The sequence below is a fragment of the Ascidiella aspersa genome, chromosome 3 (assembly GCF_963924565.1).
Source record: "Ascidiella aspersa chromosome 3, kaAscAspe10.2, whole genome shotgun sequence".
Lineage (NCBI taxonomy): Eukaryota > Metazoa > Chordata > Ascidiacea > Phlebobranchia > Ascidiidae > Ascidiella > Ascidiella aspersa.
The window spans coordinates 32,341,137-32,366,165 of record NC_139449.1 but is presented as its reverse complement, the minus strand read 5'-3'; the positions used below and the strand labels follow the sequence as shown (position 1 = coordinate 32,366,165).

The 25,029-nt window shown below is 36.5% G+C and overlaps 3 protein-coding genes across 3 annotated transcripts; 2 read left to right on the top strand and 1 right to left on the bottom strand.

The window, feature by feature from the left end:
* The first annotated feature begins 1,876 nt into the window (after nucleotides 1–1,876).
* Nucleotides 1,877–6,004, top strand: LOC146162518 (uncharacterized). The gene is made up of 2 exons (XM_083385714.1): nucleotides 1,877–2,346; nucleotides 2,446–6,004. Exons 1-2 carry the CDS (start codon nucleotides 1,922–1,924, stop codon nucleotides 5,069–5,071), a joined length of 3,051 nt encoding a protein of 1,016 aa, XP_083241840.1. The 5' UTR covers nucleotides 1,877–1,921; the 3' UTR covers nucleotides 5,072–6,004.
* On the top strand, nucleotides 6,004–14,129 carry LOC146162517 (threonylcarbamoyladenosine tRNA methylthiotransferase-like). Its single transcript, XM_083385715.1, has 12 exons — nucleotides 6,004–6,215; nucleotides 6,342–6,454; nucleotides 6,741–6,825; nucleotides 7,783–7,928; nucleotides 8,462–8,582; nucleotides 9,234–9,337; nucleotides 9,946–10,112; nucleotides 11,048–11,254; nucleotides 12,136–12,255; nucleotides 12,763–12,973; nucleotides 13,535–13,638; nucleotides 14,003–14,129. The coding sequence occupies exons 1-12, from the start codon at nucleotides 6,028–6,030 to the stop codon at nucleotides 14,120–14,122; spliced, it is 1,686 nt and encodes a 561-aa protein (XP_083241841.1). The 5' UTR covers nucleotides 6,004–6,027; the 3' UTR covers nucleotides 14,123–14,129.
* An 803-nt stretch (nucleotides 14,130–14,932) lies between these two features.
* Nucleotides 14,933–24,996, bottom strand: LOC146162516 (sodium-dependent glucose transporter 1B-like). Its single transcript, XM_083385220.1, has 12 exons — nucleotides 24,942–24,996; nucleotides 24,113–24,189; nucleotides 23,539–23,707; nucleotides 22,691–22,807; nucleotides 22,340–22,447; nucleotides 21,265–21,367; nucleotides 21,017–21,153; nucleotides 19,518–19,678; nucleotides 18,888–19,025; nucleotides 18,073–18,202; nucleotides 16,598–16,711; nucleotides 14,933–15,057 (listed from the first exon to the last, which is right to left on the bottom strand). The coding sequence occupies exons 1-12, from the start codon at nucleotides 24,994–24,996 to the stop codon at nucleotides 14,933–14,935; spliced, it is 1,434 nt and encodes a 477-aa protein (XP_083241346.1).
* Between the last annotated feature and the right edge of the window lie 33 nt (nucleotides 24,997–25,029).

Here is a 25,029-nt window from a genome sequence, read left to right as displayed (position 1 = left end):
GATAAATCCCCTGCCAAAACTTCCAGCTTTTGGTTTAAAAAATTTCAATTTGGTTGAATATTAATATCTAATTAATTTACATTAAAACACTTCATTGGCCAAAAGACAATACATTTAAAAGGCAAAAATACTTAGTTTTAAGAACATTTTTTATTAACACAAGCAGTTACAAAGAATTGTTTTGCAAGCTGTTTCAAGCAACCTTTATAAAAAAAATAATTGCATTTAACAATAGCAGTTACCAATTTGCATATGTGATATTAACAAGAAAGTTAAATACAAATAATGTATTTTACACTAGGTTAATCTGTTTCCTATATTTCCTCTACTTTGATAATAAATAAATGCTAAAAAGGCCTAAATAAAGTTAACAAAATGAAATACAACAAATCAAAAACAATATAAAAATTGGGGCGTTTATAATCGAGCAAACCTAACAAAGTATGTGGAAGTAAAAACATCAAAATCTACAACATTACAAAATAAAATCAAACACTGACAAGTCAAAAGTTTTAGCTAAACTGAAAAAAGATGTTGGCCTAAAATCGTTTCTGATAGAATCCACACTTTTAACTTGCAAGCAAATTCCTGAACTCTTTCTTACGCTAATACGTTGATAAAAATGCACTGTTCAGGACCCTTTGAAAACAACATTATAAAAAAATGACGCAAAGGCACGTCACTAATACAAATCAAAGTTAGGACAAGCATTACCACTTAGGAATACTGTGCGCGTAGATTCTCTAATGTTGAACACGAAAATGCAAAACACACCCTCAGCCACAAAGCGGCGCTAACGATCGCTGATGGGAGAAAGTTGTTTTCTCGGCAAATCAGGCGTTGCTTCATTTCACAACAACAAAAAGACCGTGGGTACCTAAGGAAATACCCGTTTCTATTTCGTAAAATTACTTTCGTACAGCTTTTCCAAATTCCTTTCTAACATTGACATGTTATATGGAAACATAACGTTCTGTCATTCAATTTTCACAACATACATGTGCGGCTGTAATGCAACCAACGCCTGTATTATACATAGGCGTTGATGCAACGTAGATGTGTACGCTTGCAATGAAACGCAATCGGCTGTTATCTTAAATTTATCTGTAATGAAAAAAAAATACAATTAAAAGACAGTATAGGGAGACTATGGTTCAAAAATAAAGGCTCTCTATCTAAATTTTAACTCAGCACATAGCATAATATCACAATGTTTCTCTCATGGGATGTTGTTTTCTGTTCTGTGTAGTTTAATTTTCGAAATGCGATATTCAGTTACTATTTTCTGCAAGGTAAATATACTATTTATAAGCGTGCTGTATGTGTAGTTCGTTGTGATTTTCCCTAAAATAGCCTAACATATATTGTTTGCACAAGTACATTTACTATATAAAGTTTTTATCGTCGACGTATGCATTGAAGTATATACGCAACGTTGGTGTTTTGTCTTTCGTTTGTTAAATTTCGTGTAATGCTGCAAAATCTGGCGCTGGTCTAGAATCCTACTACTATCCTACCACATTTTAACACTAGCGAAACTAGATGTCAAAGTTGAAATTGTAGGGAAGACATAAATATTATAAGAATAAATAGAATAATAATACTTAACCCAACCCTCACTCTTACCTAGCTATTGTTTGCAATATAATCCTCTGGACGAAAATGTTCTAAGATTCTAGACCAGCGCCCAAAATCTACATGAGTTCTGTTTAGTTGAAGTCCGAATCTCTAAACTGTATGTGTGCTGACATGGTAATTTCTAAGAACGTAGGATCAAAATAATATCACAATGATAATACCTTTAGTTAAGTAGTGTATGATTATTTTGAAAATTAAAAGTATTTTAACTTTTTATCTGATTCAGAAATAGTAGAAATTTTACTTTGCTACGAACAAATGTGATAATTAAAACATCAGCAAAATGATGAACGACCAGGTAATTTTGGAGGAGGATTATGACGAGAACTACATCCCAGCTGATGAAGAGGTTAACGAATACGCTCAAGTAATTGGGATTGACATCGCAAAGGAAAAGGATCTTCTTTGGATTGCAAGGGAAGGTATCAGCGCTCCTCTTCCAGCCAATTGGAAGCCTTGCCAAGATACAACTGGGGACATTTACTACTTTAACTTTAAAACCGGCGACAGCATTTGGGACCATCCTTGCGATGAGTTCTACAGGTCCATGGTTGCCGAGGAAAGGCAGAAAAAGCTTGTCAAACCGAGCGTCCCAGCCACTGTGGCAGCTACAAAGAAGAAAAAAGAAAAAGAAAAAGATCCAAAAAAGAAAAAAAAGAAAGATAAGGCACAAATTGATCTTCCTCAAAACTCATTGGGACCTTTGAATCTTCAGAACTCATTGGGTCCTTTAAATCTGCAAGGAAGCGCGCTTGGAGGCTCTCAACCGCTCGGCCTGTCCAACCTTTCTGGCACTGGCCAGTTGGGTCCTCTTAAAAGTGTTGATCCACCTGGAAGCTTGACATCTTTGGGGGGTCTTGCTCCTTTAAAAGGCGTGGGAACAACAAAAATGATGTCCAACTCCCCAATTTCTCCTCTGCCAACGGCGCACGGGGATATGTTCAGTTTGACTGGTGGCACACTTGCAAGTTCGGGCGATATAGGGAGGATCAACCTGGACAAACTGAAGACACAAGATCTGGATCAATCCGCTATTGAGTATCACTTTTCGGAAGAAGAGGAGGTGGTCAGCGGTGGTGAGGACATTGACAAGATGAACATATCGTCAAACTCCAATGAGGTGGATAGCGAAGACGGAAAATTCACTCCCAATTTGTTAGACGCAGGGGACCTAATGCCTGCTGAGAAGCCAAAGACGGTGACGTTTGAAGACCACCCTTTGGAAAATGTACAAAAAAAGAAAGACATTCCTGGACCCGGCGAAGCAGCAGCTAAGGCAGCGGAGAAAAGACTTTATGGAAACTTGAGTAAGGAGCCTGAATATTTGACAACGGAAGAGTCAGATACTTCAACTGAAAGTGATCATGTGGCTGACAAGGGCAACTTAGCCTTAGAAAAAAAGTTAATAATCACAGATTACCGTGAAAAAATGGAGAAGGAAATTGAAGCAGAAAAGAAGAAAATCGAAGAGAAGAATCAAGAAGACCTGGATGCTCTAAGAATGAAATTGAAAAGGGAAAGGGAATTGGAGGAAGCAAACATAATAAAGGACCATGATGAAACCATAAAAACAGCCAAAGAAAAACTTACAGCCAAGGCTGATCTCACAGTCAAAGAGTTGACAAAAGAGAATGACGAATTTATAAGTAATTTCCAAGAGGAACTTGCTAAAAAACGGGATTTACAAACAAAAGAGAAGTATCAAGAAAATCTTGATGATGCATTGCAAGACGAAAACACAAAACTGAGTGATGAGCGAAGGAAAAGATTTCATGACTTGCATCGCAAGCACGATGAAGAAATGAAAGCTGCAGAAGACAAACTGAATGCTGAGCTAGAAAAACAAACCGAGGAGAAACTGGAGACCCTGAGATCGTATCACGAAGAAAAACTTACTGTCCTAAAAAGTCGCCTACAGCAGGACCACAAAGCCAAAGTGGCTGAGATTAATGATTCCTTCAGCAAAGCAGCTGAGATTGGCGATCATCAAAACAAAAGCTTGCGTGAGGTGCTAAGTGATAAAACCGAGTCCTTATATGAAGAACACGAACAGCAGATAAAAGATGTTGTAAGCCAGCATAATGCACGTCTTGTGAAACTCAGGGCTGACAACGAAGCAACTTACCGTAGTGAGCTTGATCTGCTAAAAAAACGATTGAGCAATGACCTTGAAATTGAGATGCAAAGGCTTAGGGCAGAGAATGAAATGCAAATCGAAAGAATGAAACGGCAGCACAAGTCGGCGGTTGCCGAATTTGAAAACGATCAGGAAATGTTGCAGCTGAAAAAGCAGCAGCTTCAGAGCCAAAGAACAAAGCTGGAACAACAGGAGCTGGAACTGAAGCAAAGAAGTCACGATTTGCTTAAGCCTGATGACCAGTCAGAATTGCAGGAATTACTAGCCGCAAAATCTCTCCTGACAGCTGAAGTTTCGACACTAAAGCTTCAACAGGAGAGCTTACAACAGAACGTCCGCACATTGAGGAACGGTGAACCAACACAATCAAATTTAACGAACGGCCACAGCAGGCTGAACGTTGAAGACCTCCAGCCCCAACCAGAGGGTCCTCCATCGCACCGAAATGACCCTGACATTTCAGTTGCACCCTCGTTTCCGAAAATGGCTTGGAAATCTGAAGAAGATGGTCTGTTGAAAGCAAGGGAGTTTTTAACCCGGCAGCAGCAGTCACCATTGAAGCGAAGCAGTAAAGGAGTTTCTTGGTATGATGAAATGGACAGGGCCGGATCAAGCATACACAACCAGAGTCTGCTTCATAACATCAAGTCTCAACTTGCCAGCGAAGGTGTTACAGCCCCCGGAGAATCTTGGAACGCCAGTGATTTGCAGTTCAACCCTCCACAACAGTTTGCACCCCCCTCGTACCGACCTACTTCTGCCCCCCAGTTCCATCAAACGCCCCGGCCTGAAGAACCCCCGCACGTCATGGAATATCTCAAGTCGGTGGACATTAAACTCAATCACATCCTGAAGAAGATAGATGAAAAAGAGGCTCGGCAACCAACGGCTGGACCCTACGCCCCAAACCCCTACATTCCCACCCCTAATACCATTGTGCCAGATTTGGTGGAACGAGAATTGGCCCAAAACTGGAGAAAATACTTTGGGCCACCAACATTTCCCAGACAGAGTTCGTATTTTGATAAAAGCCAATCGCCCAATTGGGGATACGTATCTGGTAGAGAGCTGATGGAATCTGGGGGCCGTATGCTTCCTGCTTACCCAATTAACCCGTCCCATGAGCTACTAACCACACCAGCCGACGCAAAATTGCTGGCACAGAAGTACAACCCTCCGAACTATTCAAGTTCAGCTGCATCTGTACAGAACCATGTCCGTCTGGTCATCGACAGTAAAACCAACGAACTTAAGGCTGTGAGCCCGAGAAGTAAATATGGGGAGTATGGAAACTAAATCCCTTGTGCTTTTACACCTATTCTTTAATTTTTTTCTGAGCTGTAAAGTATAAATAGTTTGCAGGTTGAAACTTTATTGTGAATATAACAATTAATTTAGTAGCCTTTGGAAGTATTTCAAGCTTAAGGCAAACATTTTTTTTTTCGGGCTGAAAAACCCAGTAAGTTAGTAGTAGAATTTTGTGTACTGTTATGCCAATAGATGGCTAATTAGCGTATATGTCAATTATGCTATTATAGTTTATATTTTTCTTGAGTGTCTATTTTTTTTAGAAAAAGACCACATTTTTTACACAAATCTCTTTTTTTATATGTAAAATTTAAAATTCTTTTTGTGTTAATTTTAACTTTAAATTTGCACTGTGAATATGACAAACAGTAGTTAGTATGGTTGGCATTTCATGCATATATTTATCCAACCTTTCTTTTGGTTACATCTTCCGGTGTTCACTAGTCCAATATAATTTTCACTTTTACTTGTATTCACTCCTTTTATTTACATTTGTTTGGGGTCATCTCATTTAATTTGTTACGTTTAAAACAAAATAGTAGTAATTTCATAATTATTGCTCAAAGGCTTCCAATGCTGAACAGTTCTCATAATCTGTGACTGTTCAATAAACTGTTGGAATTTTTTTTCTTTGTGTGTAATCAAATTAATACGCTTTTTTTGTGTTAAGTTATAATTATAATCTACTATAACTAGCTAAAGTGCCTCTTTAGAAATGCAAAAGTATTTGCTCCATTGGTCTTGTGCCTTAGTTTATGAATATAGATTTTTTATCCACAGTGTTGAAGTTCATTTCTGATTCAAACCATTTATGTGACAACTAATGTCCTACTTTTTTACTGAATTGAATTTATTTATCATAGAGATATATTTTGTAGTTCATTTTTACTGTGTCACGCATTGGTACTTTTATTGTTTAGAGTTTCTTGTAATAATTAAAAAAAATGCCATCAGCTGGGTGTGTGGAGATTCTGGATGACATAGAAGATATTTCCACCTTGGACGTACGCACAACCACCGTTAAAGACGTTGTCTTGCCCAAAGCCAAAAGTTCTAGAAATAAAAGACTATTGTCAAGTCGTATTGACGCAGAGCAGAAAAACATTAAAAATGAAGATGCCCCTTTAAAGAGGTTTGAAGTTCATTTTTTCACTTTTAAGATGTTTGCAATAAAATTTTAAATTTTTTAACAACTTTAAAGATATTAAGAAGTATAATATAATTATGCTGTACATATCTATATTTATATTTTTTTCAGCAACATTCCCGGTCTAGAAAGTGTTTATGTGAAGACGTGGGGTTGCACACACAACTCATCCGACTCTGAGTACATGGCTGGGCAACTGGCAGCATACGGATACAACATAACAGGTTTGCAGATAAATTGATGCAATTATGAGCCATTGTTTCTTCCAATTTAAAAAAAATTATATTAACCAACTGTTTTTTTATAAAGCATTTTCAATTGCAAAAAATATTTTTGATTTCATATGTGTAAGCACAACCAACTTTTATCTAGCAATCCAGTAATATTGCTTTCGTTTTTTTTTCTCTTTAGTGCAACAGTGATGCTTATTTACTTATTTGTTTTGCTTATATATATATATATGTAGCACAGTACAAATCCATACTTTATTTCAACAACTTTTTGTTGCAGATGACAGCGAAAGAGCTGATCTGTGGCTACTTAACAGCTGTACTGTTAAAAATCCTGCGGAAGATCATTTCAGAAACATGATAGAGTAAGAGCAGTATTTTCTACACTGTACCATGCTTGGTATGACTTTTTGGGTAGTCGAACTATGTAATCTTAATTACTTGGTTTCCTTTGATTCAAATTGCTCTCATATTCATACACTTAGCTTAATTTGTATAATTCAAATCTGGCCGGTAAAATATGTTGCATAATAAGCTGTTATTAATGATCAATACAACTTAAGTGAGCAATGCCAGTTATGATAAAAATAATTGGTTTAAATTGATGGGCAGAACTGGAATTCAACTTCAATGGTATTTCCAGTATGCTTGTCTGCAGCAGGCAGTGGTTTTTAATATGTAATAATGCTGGGACTGTAAAATCTGTTATGACAGTACCCTTAATGTGATGGTGATCAACAGCTATGCACACAACTTCGTGATAACAGTTATTTGTTACTTTCTAACTGATATGAGTTTGTCTGGTCTGCTATACTCAATCTGTTAATGATATTATTTTACATTTAAAAACACTACCAATAAATTGCCTACAATGTTTTAAACCAGTGCTTCCCAACTTATTTCAGTTAGCGAGCCACTTTTAATGCAGGTTTAATTGTGCGACCTTCAATGAGATATAACCAAGCAGATAAAGATATAAAAAACTGTATTTTTACTACTGGTACATACTGTAATAGTTAATGCGACAATACATCTAATTGTTACGTATTTGTGATATTGTTGCATAAATGTTACCTAATGGTAATTAATTTCCCCATCTAATAGTAAACTGTAACATTTAGAATAGCTTCGCGACTCACCTGAAATAGCTTCGCGACCCCCCAATGGGCCATGACCCACTGGTTGGGAAGCACTCTTTTAAACAATACATTTTATCTAAAAAGTGTGAGAAACTGGGCAAGCCTGTTGTGGTGGCCGGATGTGTGCCACAAAACACTGCCAATAAGCTGCCTACAGTGTTTTAAACAAAAAATTTTGTTTAGGAAGTGTGAGAAACTGGGCAAACCTGTTGTGGTGGCCGGATGTGTGCCACAAGGTGCTCCACGCCAAGCGTACATCAAGGGTCTCTCGATGATCGGAGTGCAGCAAATCGACAGAGTCGTTGAGGTTGTCGAGGAAACACTAAAAGGTTTGCTTTTTTTACAAAATATGTCAATCAGCTTAAAGGAATGAATGAAAGACACACAAACATATGTGTTTAATAACATCTGTGATCTTTGCTTGCATCATAGATCGACAGATTCGGCGAGTCTGCGATGGCTTTTCGGTGTAGCTTAAAGGAAAGTTTGTGAAGGGTTCATTTCAATTTTTGTGAATTTTTTTGATTCAGCAATACTCATTAAAAGTATAAAAAATAACAGTCTTTTTATTCAGGTGATTAGATATTATCATTTTTCATAATAAAACGTCATAAAGATGCTAATCAATGCTCTAACCGTCTAGCAATTCAGAATTCTAAAAATTGCGTCTGACCTTTAATAAGTGATTTTTGATTTACTTCTCGCCGTTTTCACACATTAACTGAAAAATAATACAAGTTCCTATTGAAACGTCTTAATAAAGATGACGTCAGTCTACTTGACCTTATTGATTTGAAATCCATTATCAAACTACAAAACATCGTTGTGTTTAAAATATAAACATTTTATTTTCTCTTTTTAGGCAACACTGTACGGCTGCTTGGACAGAAAAAGTCCAACGGCAAAAAGTTGGGAGGTGCTTCGTTAGCACTGCCTAAAATAAGACGCAATCCACTCATCGAAATCATTAGCATCAACACAGGGTAAACTGCTCATTTAAGGTCTTTTAAATATTGGTATAAGACCCGATTATTCCGAAAATAATTCACATCTTATTGCATTTGCACATTTCACTGCACTTCCACTTGAAACATTGTCACCATGTAGCACACTTTAAAAAACATGTAAAGCTAATCAAATGGCAGTTTTGGGACTTTTTGTGACCAACAGTGAGTTAAAGCTGACAATAATTTTTTTTCGATACAGGTATACGTATTGACCGTATCAGCCGGTTAAGATTCTGGCAGCAATGGTGTTATATTTGTTTCGTGACATGCTCCCCTCTGAGCCTTTGTAGCTCAGTAGGTAGATCGACGGTCCCGAAATAACCGAGGTCGTGAGTTCGAACCTCATTGCAGGCTAGTTGTTTTTCTGGCATGCCTTACTTGCATCTTGATGGCTTGATGGCTTGATTCAGTTAATCTTTCAAAGGCTTCTGGTGCATACTTAAGTCGTTATCCTTGATCAAAAAACGACTTTAGTATAGGGCTAGATCACAGTTGTTATTCACGAATGACCGTTCTACGTATATGTACATTGTACCTATCTTTAACTTTAATTATGTGTTTTGATTTTTGTAATTTTGTTTTTAAGGGGGCTTTCTATATCAAATCGTTTTGCTGTTTTTCTTTCAGCTGCCTAAACGCTTGTACATATTGTAAGACTAAACACGCACGCGGAAACCTGGGCAGCTATCCCGTGTCCGAGATTGTGGAGAGGGCAAAACAATCATTTGACGGTAAGTTTATCAGACTAAAGTCCTCAGATTTTATTAACCACTCAATACGTATAAACAGTTCGGTTGTGCGATTTCTTATGTGCCAGTGTCTGATCCCAGTTACAATATACACACGATGATTTTGTTCGTGTTTCTATAAGCGTGTTATAGGTTAGTTACGTTGTGCCTGAAAATAAATCAATAAAACGCAGTAAATGCAAAGGGATTTTTTTGTATACTGGCGTTTTTTTGCAAGTAAGCACTTTTGGAAATAATGTAAGCAAATCACTTTTTCTTAATGTTGCAAAGCATTTGTTTTGAAAGGCCTTAAGTCCCAGTGAAGCATTTACAAAAAAAAATTAAGTTCAAAGCAAATCTTTTAGCTTATATCATGTTAAATCCTAGTTTAAGTTTTTACTAAAGCAGTTCCATTGTTATTAAAAACAAAGTAGTTCAAGTGGCTAAGTTTACATAATATACAAGGTAAAGACTTTTTTAATCTCACGTCAGGTGTTAAATCTAATGCTATATCATATTAAAAAAGGCCTTTGTAAAAAAGAAACAATTATAAAAACTTGCGCAAAAACTGTCAAAAAAACAAAAAATCAGTTTGCAACGTTTCCTTTCAGAGGGTGTGGTTGAGATTTGGCTTACAAGTGAGGACACCGGAGCCTACGGACGCGACATCGGAACTTCGCTTCCGGAGCTTCTGTGGAAGCTGGTCGAGGTCATACCGGAAGGTTGCATGTTAAGGGTGGGGATGACCAACCCGCCGTACATTCTTGAACATCTTGAGGTTAGCCTTGCGACTGTGTTCTCACCACTTGCAACGTGCAGTTACAAACATAGGCTCGGGGCCAGCGCCAACAAAGTTTTTTCTTAGTCTATCCAGCGTTTCTCGGCCCACTTGTCGCGAACCAAAATTGGGTCACTGTTTGACTTGGCTTAATCACCGACTTCAGTTATTTACATGGTTGGATTTATTGATACAAGTTCTTGGCGAGGATTCTCCAAAATTTAATTAAATTGCGGAAGTAATAAAAAATACATTGCTCATATAATTTAAAATCGAATTTAATCATTCTGTTTTCTTCTTTGTGTTTTGATCACTTAACGCTTCGCTGTTACACTTACGTGTATATGAAAGTAGCCACGCAGTTAAAACGTCGGTACATTTGTTAAAAAGTATTATCCCGAAGAGCAATTTTCCATTTGGATAAAGAGACACTCGAAACGTTCAAAATGCTATCTACTTCTGTATGGGCCAGTGATTCCCGAACTGTGTGCCACGGAAAATGTTTGTACTTTAGGAAAATAGAGTATTTCAAATACCAATAGGCATACACGCAAGTATTTTAGACTTAAATGTATCCATTGCAAATTAATAATCTTAAGACATTTACATGTAGTTTAGCATGTGTTATGGGTAATTGTAAAATTACTGTAATGTTTATAAGAATATCAAAGCCCACACAGCAGTAGGTATCATTTTGGACGTTTCGAATAACTCTTGCTTTATGGGCTTTAATATTCTTATTACGTCTTACTACAACCTCCAACCATTATGCTCCAAAGTATAATGTTGTTCTGTTAAAAGTGTGCCGCGAAATATTTAAGATTTTTTAGTGTGCCCCGAGCCAAAATAGTTTGGACCACTGGTATTTAATATTCTTACTACTACCTTCAACCATTATAGTCCATTTCGACTCATTTTCTCTACTCGTTTCTCAGGAAATGGGTAAGATCCTGACTCACCCGCGCGTCTACTCGTTCCTGCACGTTCCGGTTCAGTCCGGATCCGACCGAACTCTGTACGAGATGCAGCGCGAGTACACGGCCGCCGAGTTCGAGCGAGTAGTCGACTCGCTGCGCGCAAGCGTACCCGGGATCTCCATAGCAACCGACATCATATGCGGATTTCCAACAGAGACCGACGAGGTATGACGTCAGAATTTTATACAATTCACTCTTTAATTTTAACTAACTAACCAAAAAGTGCCAACTGCGGGATAATTTAAATCTATATCTTTTTGCGATTGCGCCTTTTTTAATTTTAACCTTTAGTTGTAAGTTGTGACATGTTTTACAGCCACAAAAAAAGTTTAAAACAAATTTAATCGACTTACTGTTTAATTCTAACTACACAATAAAAAATGCGCTATGATTTAAATTTATAACGTTTTTGCAATTGTCCATTTTTTTTATTTTAAAATGTTAAAAGGATTGTGACGTTTTCAAAATAACTTATTTTTTAAAAAGCCTCTGTGTTTTTCCGCCACAAAAATAGAAAATTCGGGTTTAAAACAAATTTGATGAACTTACTGTTTAATTTAAACTACAAAAAAATCCAAACTGTAAGACGATTCAAATCTATAACTTTTTTGTGATTGCAGTTTTTTTTACATTTAGGTGAGACATTTTTTATTTAAATCTGCCTAGATAAAATTGGCATCTGTGTTTTACTGCAACAAAAATAGAAAATTGAGGTTTATTGCAATCGGTTACGTATAGGTACATGGAAAAAGTTCTGGAAACGGCAACATCTATACCTTTTTGTAATTTTGGTTTTTAAATTTTAAATGTAGCTGTGATATTTTTTAAAATAATTTATTTTTCAAATCTGCTTGGATAATATTTAAATCTGTGTTTTATCGCCACGAAAAAATAGAAACTTAGGGCTTAAAACAATACATAAAACGGTAACAACTTTTATCGAACATAACTCTTTCTTTTTAAACGTGATTAAACGACGATTAAACAGCATTGTTATGCAAGGCACGTCTATCATGCTAGAATTAAACGATGTATCCCCTCGTCAGGATTTTGAAGACACGATGCACTTGTGTGCAAAGTACAAGTTTCCGAGCCTCTTCATGAACCAGTTCTTCCCGCGACCAGGAACGCCTGCAGCCAAGATGATCCAGATCAACAGACAGGAGGTGAGTGTATATTTTGTCTGGAACCTTCCGGATAACAAATATATTTTCCAGTCGTATTTCGATTAGTCCCGTCGTGCGAAAATCTCATTTTTTTAAGGCGTATCTTTTTACATATATCAGGGAACCCAGTTGTATAATTTTAAAACTATTGTCTTACAAAAAAACAAGGTAAAATCACTTCCAACCACGGCTTAAAATTTTCGACTTGAATGAAAATCGGATTATATACGCCATACGGACATAATTGTTTGTGTGCTATAAGTTCAGTTCTTTTTGCCTATTGCAATGCAAATGCTACTTTTACAAAAGTATCTGAGTGTACTTACAGCCGACCAAACGTCAAATCAATTAAGCTTAACTTAAATAAAAAGTAATTGACTGCTTGTATTTTTGGGCGTTTATAATTAAGTAATTTAATCCTATCCAAAAAAATCTAACCTTTTAAAGTCTGCACCGGGTAATCCTGGCCCCAGTTACGCCAATATTTCCTTCGAATCTCGCTCGCAGATCAAGAAACGCACCAAGCGTCTTTCGGAGCTCTTCGCCTCCTACGAGCCTTACAACCACCAAGTGGGCAAGGTACAGCAAGTGCTGGTGACCGAGATAGCACACGACCAAGTGCACTACGTAGCGCACAACAAGTTCTACGAGCAAGTGATAGTCGAAGCAGATCCAAACGTCATGGGAAAGATGGTGACCGTGGAAATTTTTGAGGCCGGTGGGTGATGATTGGATTCGTTTTTTTTATGTTTTTTGTTTTTTTATATTCTGTTTAACTGTAAGGCAACGTTTGTGTTTGAGATGAGAGACTGCCATTGCGGTAAGCCAGTGTTTCTTAACCTTTTTCGTATCGACCCAAATACGTAGCATAAGTATAACAGCTTATCCTTGGCGACCCAATAGTCTTTACTGAACGTTTTGCAAGCTTTAAGTTTAAGTAAACAAAACACGAACAAGACCTTGCATAAATAGTTTAAATACCTTCTATTTTAATTAATGTCAGCTATGTCTTCATAGTGCTCTCACTATTTTCTCCTATTTAATAGAAGTAGTAGGCGACCCAAACGAAAGCAATGGGCGGCCCTAACAAATCTAGCGGCCACCCAATTTTCGGTCGCGACCTTTAGGTTGAGAAACACTGTAGTAAGCTATTAAAACTTCCAATAAGATGAAGTCCAGTGATTGTGTGAAGTAATAGAACATTTTGGAACAAACTTCCGCCTTAACCCTTGTCTCTGACAATACCTCGGGTTTACAGTATTACCGCATGTATTTCCAGGTAAACATTTTTTGCGTGGCAAGCGAGTTTTCCATAAAGAACAATCATCTCCTAACGTTGTACCGCCGCTGGCCAAGGGCGAGGTTTCAGGTTTGAAAGAAAAGGTAAAAGTAAAACGTAAAAGTTTATACACGAAATGTGCTAAAATTTGCACTTTTTGTTTTGGGAAAAATTTAAAGTTTTTGTAATCACATGCACGCAGTGGAAAAAAAAATACCGCAGTTTAAATTGCAGGAGGTGCAAAAAGTACAAGCATACGGTAGCGTCATAAGTAATTTTCGTTTAGCTGATCACAATTTGTTTTATACAAAATTGTTCTATTTTAAAACTATGTTTAAAAAAACAAGGATGTACACATCCTCGGCGAGAAATAGACGAATTGGCCATTGATCTAACAATTTTATTGTAAACTATTTTATTTTAACGTTTCAAACCCTTCAAATACTTATTTATTTTGTTTTGTTTTAGATTGTTGCATCTCCGAAGGTCGTCAACGGCGAAAGCGCTTTCGCGAAGAACCGACTTTTATTTATTATCGTAATCGTGGCGATATTTATTTCGTTTTTATCGAGACAGTTGGGGACATAAACTGGGGAAAAACCAAAGCGTTAATGGTCTTTTGCGATGCTTTTTTAGCTAGTTTTTATGGTATTAAACAAAGTTTAGATTACTGTTAAGGTCATATTCCACCTATGCATAACTTGACGATAGTCTTGCAATTTAGACTTCCAGGGCCAATCCATTTCCATTGTTCGTATTATTTGCTATACAAACGCATTAAGCTGATTTTATTACTCTCAAACGTCAAACATATAGCCCACATCTGGTGCATAACAAAAACACTTATCGCCCTTTATACTATACGCATATAATTAAACAACGCAATTAAGTTGCGTCCCATTTACTAGATTGGAATCTGAGAAGATATGGCACTTGATTTATTTGTCGTGTCATCGCAGGATATGGAAATGTAAAATGGTCGTTTAGCAGAAACACATCCTGTTTGGACAACACCAGGGTAAAAAGATGAACAACAAAATTGAAAACCATCCGTCTTAGTCATTTGAGGTTTTCTGTGTAGATTTGTGTGCAGAAGACATAACAAATAGAATCAAACTGAATGGTGTTTGTTTCAATGTAATCATTATACACAGCAATTCACGTGAGATCTACAGTACCAATAGCACGAATATACTGCGTTGTAAAGGTAGGCTATATGGACGACAAGTTCCGTAAATACATGAGATCTAGTTACTTCGGTATTTTAAAATAAAATACCTAAACTACGATGACAACTGTAAAAGCTGAAATATAGCTTGTTTGTTGGGCCATAAACTTCTGTCCACAAGCTTGTCAAGAAACAGTGCTGTGGTGTTTACAAATACTGGTACAATGCAACTAATTCGCTTGTAGTAATTTGAGTGGAGTCGAATTCTCCTCTTTTTTAACTGATCTCTTCTGGCGACGTTGTTTCGCGTAGACCACCATAATTACGAAGACGATCATCGTTGCAAAGACGAAGGCTGTTTTTGAGAGTAATGTTAGAGCAAGTATGTTTTTATGCAACACACATGACGATAGGCAACTTTCTTTATAATTCTGTTGTTCCAAAACAACGTGTATTTTGGTATAAAACGCGCCTAAATAGAGCAAGGAACTAAATTAGGGTATCGGTTGATACTAAAGAAGCTCTTCCGGGACTTATTTTTTAACCACGTTTCGGATACGTATGCAGGTTGCCTTTTTCGGGGAATGAAACAACCTCATGCTCAACACCACGCAAAGTAAAACGACAAAAAGGAAATAAAAATGCGATAACCAACGAAAACAATAAACGGCGATTAAAGGTTGATGAAGCACAACTCAGATGTTATATTTCAGGACCTGTTTGTATGGAGGTGGAAATTAAACGTTCGTTTTTATGTTCATCGATTGATGTTGTATGCGGTATTTTGCGCACGAAAATTATTTCTTGTTGAGAAATATATAACAAAAGAACGTTTGTTGGGTACACTAACAAGTAAAACTCATAGTTAAAAACATGAGTAAAAACAGAATCAGACGTTTTGTTTAAAGGAAAATATATTTCGCCAAAGTGGCATCATCAGTTCCTGTAAGAGTACAAATAAATAAATAAATAAAATCAGAGCGCAGCCATCAACAAACCAATAAAAGTAAACAATAAAATATTAAAACTAAAAACGCAATGAAAAAAGCAGTGCGAGATCATATGTATTTTTTCCCCTTCCTCCACTTATTTGCGTCGCCTACTCATTTATCCCAGTCGTGTTGCCTGCGAGGCTGTAGTGCTTTTCATTGCGTTTTAGTCTATTATCATGTTTTAATATTTTATTGTTTACTTTTATTGGTTTGTTGATGGCTGCGCTCTGATTTTATTTATTTATTTGTACTCTTACAGGAACTGATGATGCCACTTTGGCGAAATATATTTTCCTTTAAACAAAACGTCTGATCCTGTTTTTACTCATGTTTTTAACTATGAGTTTTACTTGTTAATATACGCGTCAGCGGAGCAGTGATCGACTGGCTAAAACCTGCCGCCGATGGTTTTCGATTCTATAAAGATACACCCTATTGTTGGGTACACTATGCACGGATCTCTAATGTAGCTGGATAATGAATTGCAAAGCCAAAAGGGTCGAGTAGATAGACATCATCTAGATTAGGGGTTCATAAACTTTTTTTACCGCGGGTCCCTAAAATACATTTTTGGTTTGCGTGGGCCACAATAGGCATAAAAAATTCAAAAAAGGATTTTAAAAATTGACGTCACAGTAAAAATAGACTTCATAAATCTGTTGATTGCGGTCTAAAACATGTAAAAGTGAAATGGAGTCTAAAAAAAAAAAAGTTTTTTAACCCTGTTTAAGAACCCCTGATCTAGATAAAGACGTTTCGATACGAGCTTGTATTATCTTCAGTTAATCGTATCGAAACGTCTTAATCAAGACATGTCAATCTACTCGACCTTTTCGGCTTTGTAATTTATTGCCAGGAACCTTTGTTGTTTTGTATAGTAAAATAAAGAAGTGATTTTCTCACCTGTACTGCTGTAAACGACCCCTAGCGGAAGTTGTTGGAATATTACGCCACCTACCGGCACCATACTCATCGACCCAATTGCGTTTCCAAAGTTGAAGATGAACAAGTACTTGCCTGTCGAATGTTAAGTACTTAAAATAAGGGTTGTCCGATACTTGGAATCTCATTCCGATATCCGATATTTTTGGCAAAAAGTATCGCAATTCATTTCGATTTTTGAATGTAATATTAACTTAGAAATTTACGTTTTCAAAGGCAAAAACTCTACGTAGGATTATAAAACATGGTTATAATTTACCAATATGCGCATCGGATGGGCAACGATACCACACGAGGATATCGAGTTAGAACCGATACTGTCAGGTGGCATCGGGTATCGACTCCGATCCAATATTATCGGACATCAATGCTTAAGACTATATTAAACCTACAAGACCCTTACTTTACGACTTTACCGATCGAAAGATTCTAAACATGTAGGCTAGCAGGACTTGTTGTATTGCCGTAATTAAATAGCTTGATATTGCACCCAAACCCTAATTTAACTATGTTGTAATCAAACTGGTTTATTACACTTTTTGCAGATAATTTCGCTGGAATGTATATTTAATGAGAAACCCTTTGTTTATAGCATCATTTTATTAATTTATATGTTTATTAAAAAAGTAGACGTTTAACAAGCCAAAAGTATAGGTACACTAATTAATTATTGTATAGGGTTTTGCGCGAATTTAAAATAGAGTGTCAGTCAAGCCGAAGTGCATGGCCCCTTGTCTTGGCCTATTGGCCTCGTGATCACGGTGTAGACCCCAGTCGAATCATTTATTTATCAAAAGAGGCCATAGAGGGGTATATGTTTGTTCCAGACTTTGTAGGCCTATAGCTCAGTCCGTATAGACCAGTGCTTCCCAATCTTTTTCAGTTCGCGACCCACTTTTAATGCAAGTTTCATTGTGCGACCCACAATGAGCTATGACCAAATTGTTTAGCAATAATTTAAAATGCAACCAATTGCAAAAAAGATTAACAGTTACATAAATCCCGCGTCTTTACTACTGACGTATACGTATACTGAAATAGTTAAAGCGACACAACACATCTAATTTTTACGTATTTGTTACATTCTTGCATAAACGTTACGTAATTAGGAACACTAAACACGGATCTTTTCATTATCTTCAGTAGAAAGAGAGTGGCCCAAATAATAGACAAAAGAATGATTATCTATTATTTGGGCCACTCTCTTTCTACTGAAGATAACGTTACGTAATGATAATGCAAAATACACGAGATCTAATAAAAAATTGTTAGAAGTGCTTCGCGACCCACTAGCTGGGAACGCTTTTAGGTTTCCGAGGTCGTTATAGTTCGAAGCTCATTAAATGCTAGATTTTTGGGAATCAACTGATTTTAATTAATCACCTTGAGGTAATTTGTTGTAATATATATTTTGGGGTGTGATTATCAATTTGCACCTGAGACGTTAGTTATCCTGGAAGTCCACGACACGCAAGCTGGGTAAAGTATGGAAACGAAGTAGCCGTATAAAAACGTCACAAGCCATGGAACGACGTGACTGCTGGTGCCAGAAATGCTCATCACAACCTAGAAGCAACATTTGATTTTTGTATACAACAGTGTCGTAAAGACTTGAGTAAATGACTTGACTTAATTTAAGTGCACTTGAGTTACTTTTTTTAAACGACTTTTTTTTAATAAAATTATGCTATTTATTTCAATTTTTGCATATAAAACGATTTGCTTGCTATGTGTTGTGATTTTAATAGGTGTTACTCGAGTTATTGCTCATAATCGGACAGGTTTCTATTTTACGTTTCATATGTTTGACAATAACGTGACTTGGAGTATATTGCTATAATTATTACTTGACTGGGACATGACTTGGGCAATTGATGACTTGGACTGGGACTTGACTTGTTATTTATTGAAACGACTGGACTTGGACTTACGTCATTTCAAAATCTCTCGTTTACAACACTAGTAAGTTAACTTTTAGTGATTTATCTGAGGTATGACATACATGTTGATTTAGATTTTTACAATCAGAAAATAGCAACTCTGTTAAAGCACCAGTAGAATATATATATATATATACAGCTCCTATAATGCCCCTGTAGAATATATACACTTCATATACATTCAAGCAAGTATTACATTGATGCGATTAAGTATCGCTAATTCTGAGATTGGACTTGCAGTTCTTATAATGACTCATGTTAGTGATTCAAAGTGGTTTAGAGCTAAGTTACATTTTTGTAATCAGGCTTACCATTGAAAGAAGTGCTCCGATCAGGCAGATTGCGATAATAAGGCTAGGCTTGAGAAACTTTGCGGCTGCGATTCCCGTGAGTCTTCCAGCGGAGTAACCGATCCAAAAGACTGAGTTAAGCAAACTGGCGTCGGATTCCTGTAAGTTGAATCATCTTAGACTCAATCACTTTAGAAGCTTGGAACTTAAACTAAATAGTAACATCAAGCATCTGATTAGGAGTTTTTTTAAAGCTACATTAGAAGTTCGTCCAGGTGCATAATACTCAATACTAACTTAATTTAACCACGATGCTTAAAAGACGCTTCAAAAATTATTCTCAAAATCAACTTTTTGAAAATTGTGTTTTAAAACTATTGTAATCACGTAAGTTTTCTGGGTACAGAAAGTGCAACATATTAAAGACAATCTATCCATTATATATGGAACTGGAATCATGCTAAAATGGTGTTACTATTTACACCAGTATATCCACAATACAAATTCAGTAGCAAAACTAATAATGTATCATGATTTGTCGCTGCGGGTAAAAAAACAATTATGGTTCCGCGTCTCTGCAATATGTCAGACTTATTCTTCACACAAACACTCCTTTAGCCTATGAAGTCACCGAAAAGTTTTGATTTTTACCGAAAATTGAAGTTTGGAGCAAACGCAAATGGAGAAAATGTAGGAAGCGTAGGGATGAACTCCTCCGACCAGGAAAAAGTAGAAGAGCATCACCAGGAGGAACAAGACCCAAACGTTCTTCAACGGTTCCTCTGGCCGTTCCTCAACGGCACGTTGCTCCCCTGAAAAATAGTCCAACGGTTTTACTCCAATTTGGAAATTTGGACAAAACTTTTATTGGTATTATGTCAAAAGTAGAGAGTAATGCTATTCTAGATTGAAATATTTTGTTTGTTAGATACATACTTAGACTGTCACAAAATTCAGTTAAATTAATCAAAAAACATAGCTTCTCTGGTCCTGAATGAGTTTCGAACTTTCCTTTACTGCTTTTTTTTTGTAAGCGTCCAGTTATGTAGATCACAAAATAATACCCGGTGCCATGGACCGTTATTATTTAGGAATGTTGTACAAGCAAGGTAAGGCTAGAAACATCCTGCCTGTTGTAAGTTTAAACCAACGATCTTAATGAATTTGCTATACTCAGGTTAGGTCGACTAACTTAAAAAAATACACCCACTGTTATAATTGTACGCTTAGCGTTTGCAAGTAGTCTATTTCTTCTAAAGAGTATGTTGACAGTATATATTCATACGCCTTCCATATCTCAGTTGCACATAAAATGGGCTTACCTAGTCCTGGTAACAGTGTCAACTATCAACACCTCCGTGTAAACACCAGTGCTATGAGAGGCGTCCGTCAATAACCAGTGTTGTAATGACTTAAGTCATTGACTTGACTTAAGTGCGCTTAAATCACTGTTTTCAAATTACTTGACTTGACTTAAGTCTTTTGACCAAAATGACTTGACTTGACTTAAGTCATTATGTCAAATAACTTGGGATTAAATTAAGTGTTTTTTATTAAAATTCATTTTAAGTTTTGCACATTAAACACTTTAAGTGCTGTATATTGCGTTTGTGTTGGTTTTTTAGTTAAATTGTTGCTTATGATCGGACAATTTTACCAATTTCAATAGTTTAACAATTTACTTTTATGTCAATGACATGACTTGAAATTGACTTGCTCTCATAATGACTTGACTGGGACTTGACTTGTGCAACCGATGACTTGGACTGGGACTTGACTTGTTATTTTCGCAAAAGACTTGAATTGGACTTAAGTTATTTTTCAAATGACTTGACTGGGACTTAAGTTATTTCAAAATGACTTGTTTACAACACTGTCAATAACTTAACAAAATTATATAGACACAACTGGAGTCATAAAGCCGACATGAACTAGCAACTCGAAAACCCAAGGCTCGAAGTATATTTTGCCGAATACCCTTTGATATGTTATTTAGCTTACATTTGGTATTTTAGTACAAGCATGCAAATTCACTTTAATTTCATGAGAAGTTTCCCCCCTGTTATCACAGGCTAATTTCTATGCGCACATAGACGTCATAAAAAGTATAACGGAATCAAACTTAAAGCGATTCTTGGTTGTAATTCTACCTTTTCTTTGCTTTTTGATCTTTTTCGTAATTTTGATAGCAGCCATGGAAAAGAAGCACAGGGATACGGACACCATGAAAATTGCAGTAATCACGAAAGCGTACGACACAGGATTGATGCCCTGAGATTCGAATGACCTGCAAGAAAAAATAGTTCAAAAATAATATCGTATGCCACTTTTTGTACCCTTAAAATACAGTGCCAATTGGGTGTTCTATAGGTCAAATTACTAGTTGGTTTAAGCTCACTTTGTATTGTTCACCGACTCCGACTGACTTTGGTTGGATTCGAACCCGGGACAAATCTTCTTAGTGTTGGTTTTCTCGCTTGCCATCACAAGAAACGGGCGAGCTGGTAACGGAAATACAATGTGAGCAGTTTTTTTGTGTGTGTAGGGGGAGGGGGGAGTGTCTTCCCTCACGTAGTTTTCAACAACCTAAATGCAGTTTTAACTTTACCCACTTTAAACGCGAAACAATTTTTTTAATCTCTTCTGATGTTATAGTCTGTTTTGCCAAGAAGCTTTTAGCATTAAGGCGCCTTTAAGAATATTTTCACCTTTTCTGTGTATCCAATGCCTAGCACTGACTAGGTTAGCACCGACTCTTTCTAGATTTAGACTCAGACTTTCTCCTACCAAATTACAAGTGAGTGAGATTTGTTTATACAGCTTTGCAATATGTCCATTGTATTTATACGTAGGCCTAATCGAATTCCTAATTGGAGATAATATAGGGCTGTTATTTCTAAGACCTGAATGCGTCAAGTAGGCTATACTTCCAAGCTGAACGTTTCGTCAACTGAAACCAATTAACGCAATCTTCTTTAAGCTTCGTGTCAATAACTTCAAAATAAACCTGTGCCACCATAATGGAAAACATTGTACAAAATAGTTAATAACTGTAGGCTATACTTTGGATGTAACGTTTGTCAAGCATTATAGCCTACATTACTTAATTTGACGGCATTATGCACGTGACCGGCGTTAACTGAGGCGTGACCAATCACAGAACCGAGTACTTTTAGCGTTTCACAATTGATTCTACTTGATGCGTCTTATGGACTATAGCGGCTTGAATCCCCGCGTTATTTTATCGTGTGTTTCTGAGATTTTAAGTATATACTCAACGAGCAATATCAACTGAGTGAAGTGACTCTGTCTAGAGTTCAAGAAGTTAAAGACAGCTGTTTTAGCGGCTTATCCTTTGGACTTAGATATCTACAAGGAACGTGTAAGAGACTTAAGCAGCCGTCGGTTCTTGTCTTAAGAGCCAGCGCCTTCTTACCCGTAACTACAGCACCTAGATCGCTAATTTAACTCACCCAGAAATGGTGCAAGGATTGCGCCGATGGTGAACATGAAGTGGAAAGCCTGGATGTGGGGCCTTGAGTCTTTTTCACCCCACAACTGCAGAAGGAGAGCTTGCATGCCTGGGATTACACGCAACATCTCAAAAACAAACCTCATATTCTATTTGTAACGAACCTCATAAAATCTATTTCACAGTCTTTAAATCAAAGTAAAATATAAAAGTCAAGGTGTAAAATTTACTTGAGGTGACCCCAGGCAATTTCTTTACAAATCTGGTATAGCTTAAAGGAAGGGTCTATTTCACAAACTGCTTCATTGTATGAAAGTTAAATTATAGCTTTTATCTACAGTATTTAACCTACCTGCGTCCAAATAACCCGCCATCAGTCCAGCGCCAGTTAAAAGTAGAAACAACATGGTCGTGGACGTTACGAAGGGAATGAAGAACATGAAAACCCCAGACAGGAAAACCGCCAGACCTAAAATTTATTGAACAGCATTAGAGTAAGAGCAAGTTTGCAGAAATATGAGCCTGACTTTTTAAAGGGGGCAATTGGCTTTAAAATAAAATCATTCTCTCCCAGACGAATTTATTGCGTCAACAAAATAGTAACAACATAACAGTGTTGTAAACAAGTGATTTTTGAATGGCTGAACTTCCAGTGTAGTCATTTTTAAATGGTTTAAATTGAAGTCGAGTCATTTACGAATGAATTTAGTACTAAGTCATTTGCGAGTTTTAGCAAGTCAAGTTCAAGTCATTGTTTTAGAAAGTAATTTTCATCCAAAGATATTGTAAAATTGGACTTATCCGATCTGGGGCGTTATTTTAACCAACAAACAACGAAAACGTTACATATAGCGAGCAACGAGTTTTGTAATGAAAAATTATAGTAAACTTAGGCAATATTTTAAATTCTTGATGATAAGGCTTAGGTTAAGTCATCTACCCAAAAGACTTAAGTCAAGTCAATTAAAAACAGTAACTTAATTTCACGTTAGTCAAGTCATTGTCAAGTCATTACAAGACTGCAAAATAATAAGTAAAATCATGTAAGGTGAAATAATTCCGTGGTACTTGTTTGAAACAATAGTTACGTTTTCCAGCGAAACTTTAAAAATATTTATGGAGAAACTTAGCTAACTCATTCTCCGTCCACGTTCAGTTCATTCTCCGTGAACGTTCAGTTCATCGTTTACCCGAACTTACCTAGGGTAACCATTGGTTTTCCGACTCTCAGTAGCACGCCAGCAAGCATTGCTCCTAGCATGGCTCCCACTGCTCTGCCTGTAAATATAGGTGATATGGAGGCAACTGTCCCGTTCACGTTTTGTGCAAGAAATAACATGGTAGGCGAGGGAATTGACAGGTAAATGCCCTGTGAAGAAATAAGTTATTAGGAAAACTATGCTAAAGTAATAACTGTTACGGCGAAACGTCGCAACCCAATTTTTTTTTAAAGTTTTACCAATAGAAATCTAACGCAAATATAACATTCCCTTAATCATGTGATTTGCAACGTAAATATTAGTTTTCTTCTGTTTATAAAAATGAGTTAACGGCAATTTTATATATATATTTTATGTAGAAATCGGAAGGAATCGAAGAAAAAAACGTATTGTTAACCAATGTAACAGTTAGAAACTAAAGTTGTGGCAGTCACACTAAAGTATAATACACTGTTTACTTAACGTTTGGTCGAGTTGCTTAGCATTGACTGAAATTAGTTAATTTGCAATAAAGATAAAAAAATTATGAGGAACGAATAGGTTGAACAACTTACGTGACAAATCCTGGACAGATATATAACCAAAAGAAAGGATGAAGGCCAAAGAGATCCACTGGTGAAACATTTCCAGCCTTGCAAATAACAAAAAAAGAATCTAAATTTAACTAGGAGAATTCACGAGCGTTGTTCGTTGTTGTTTTGCATTATCTTGCCGCATAATGTGGAAAGTCGGCACATTGATTGGCTCGCCTTTAGGAAATTTATGACTTCAGCAAAATATACCTATATTCCTTCAAGTGTTTAACAAACCATATGTCGCCGTTGGATTTGGTTGTTGCTGCCTGAGTTCACATGATTGGATTTTTTAAGATGGTTCTAAGCAAAAGTTTTCCTACGTTTGAAAAAAATTCATCTAGCAATACGACGACTTTTTTTAATTAATATATTTTCACGATGACTTCAGTCATGAAGTCCATGAAATGCTTATAGGCGTGACAACTGTGACATACAATCCCTATAGTTTTTCAAAGTTTTCTTTCATTGAAGAGCCACCACTGACATGTCTGTTAATATCGGATCGGAGCCGATGCCCGATGCCAACCATTTGATCTATACTCGTCCGATACTAGGGTGGTATAAGTGCCGATCCGATACCAAATTAGTATAGGAATTTCAACCATAATTTACGATCAACACAGGTATTGTACCTTGGAAGGTATGTTAGGATAACAGCTAGAGGTAAGTCAAGAGGGAAATTTTTTTATCTAATAACGACTCAACAAATAGGAAATAGTGCATTTTCATTCAATCATGAATTGAGTCTAAAAGAGTGTTTAACGAAAGCTTCTGATGTTACTTAAAATGAATTATTCACATTACTCACCGTCTGTTTCATTTGTTTTAACGACAACGTTGTCCATTTCTTCACTCTTTCCCATAATTGAACTTTTAGGCTATCTATTTTAATAACT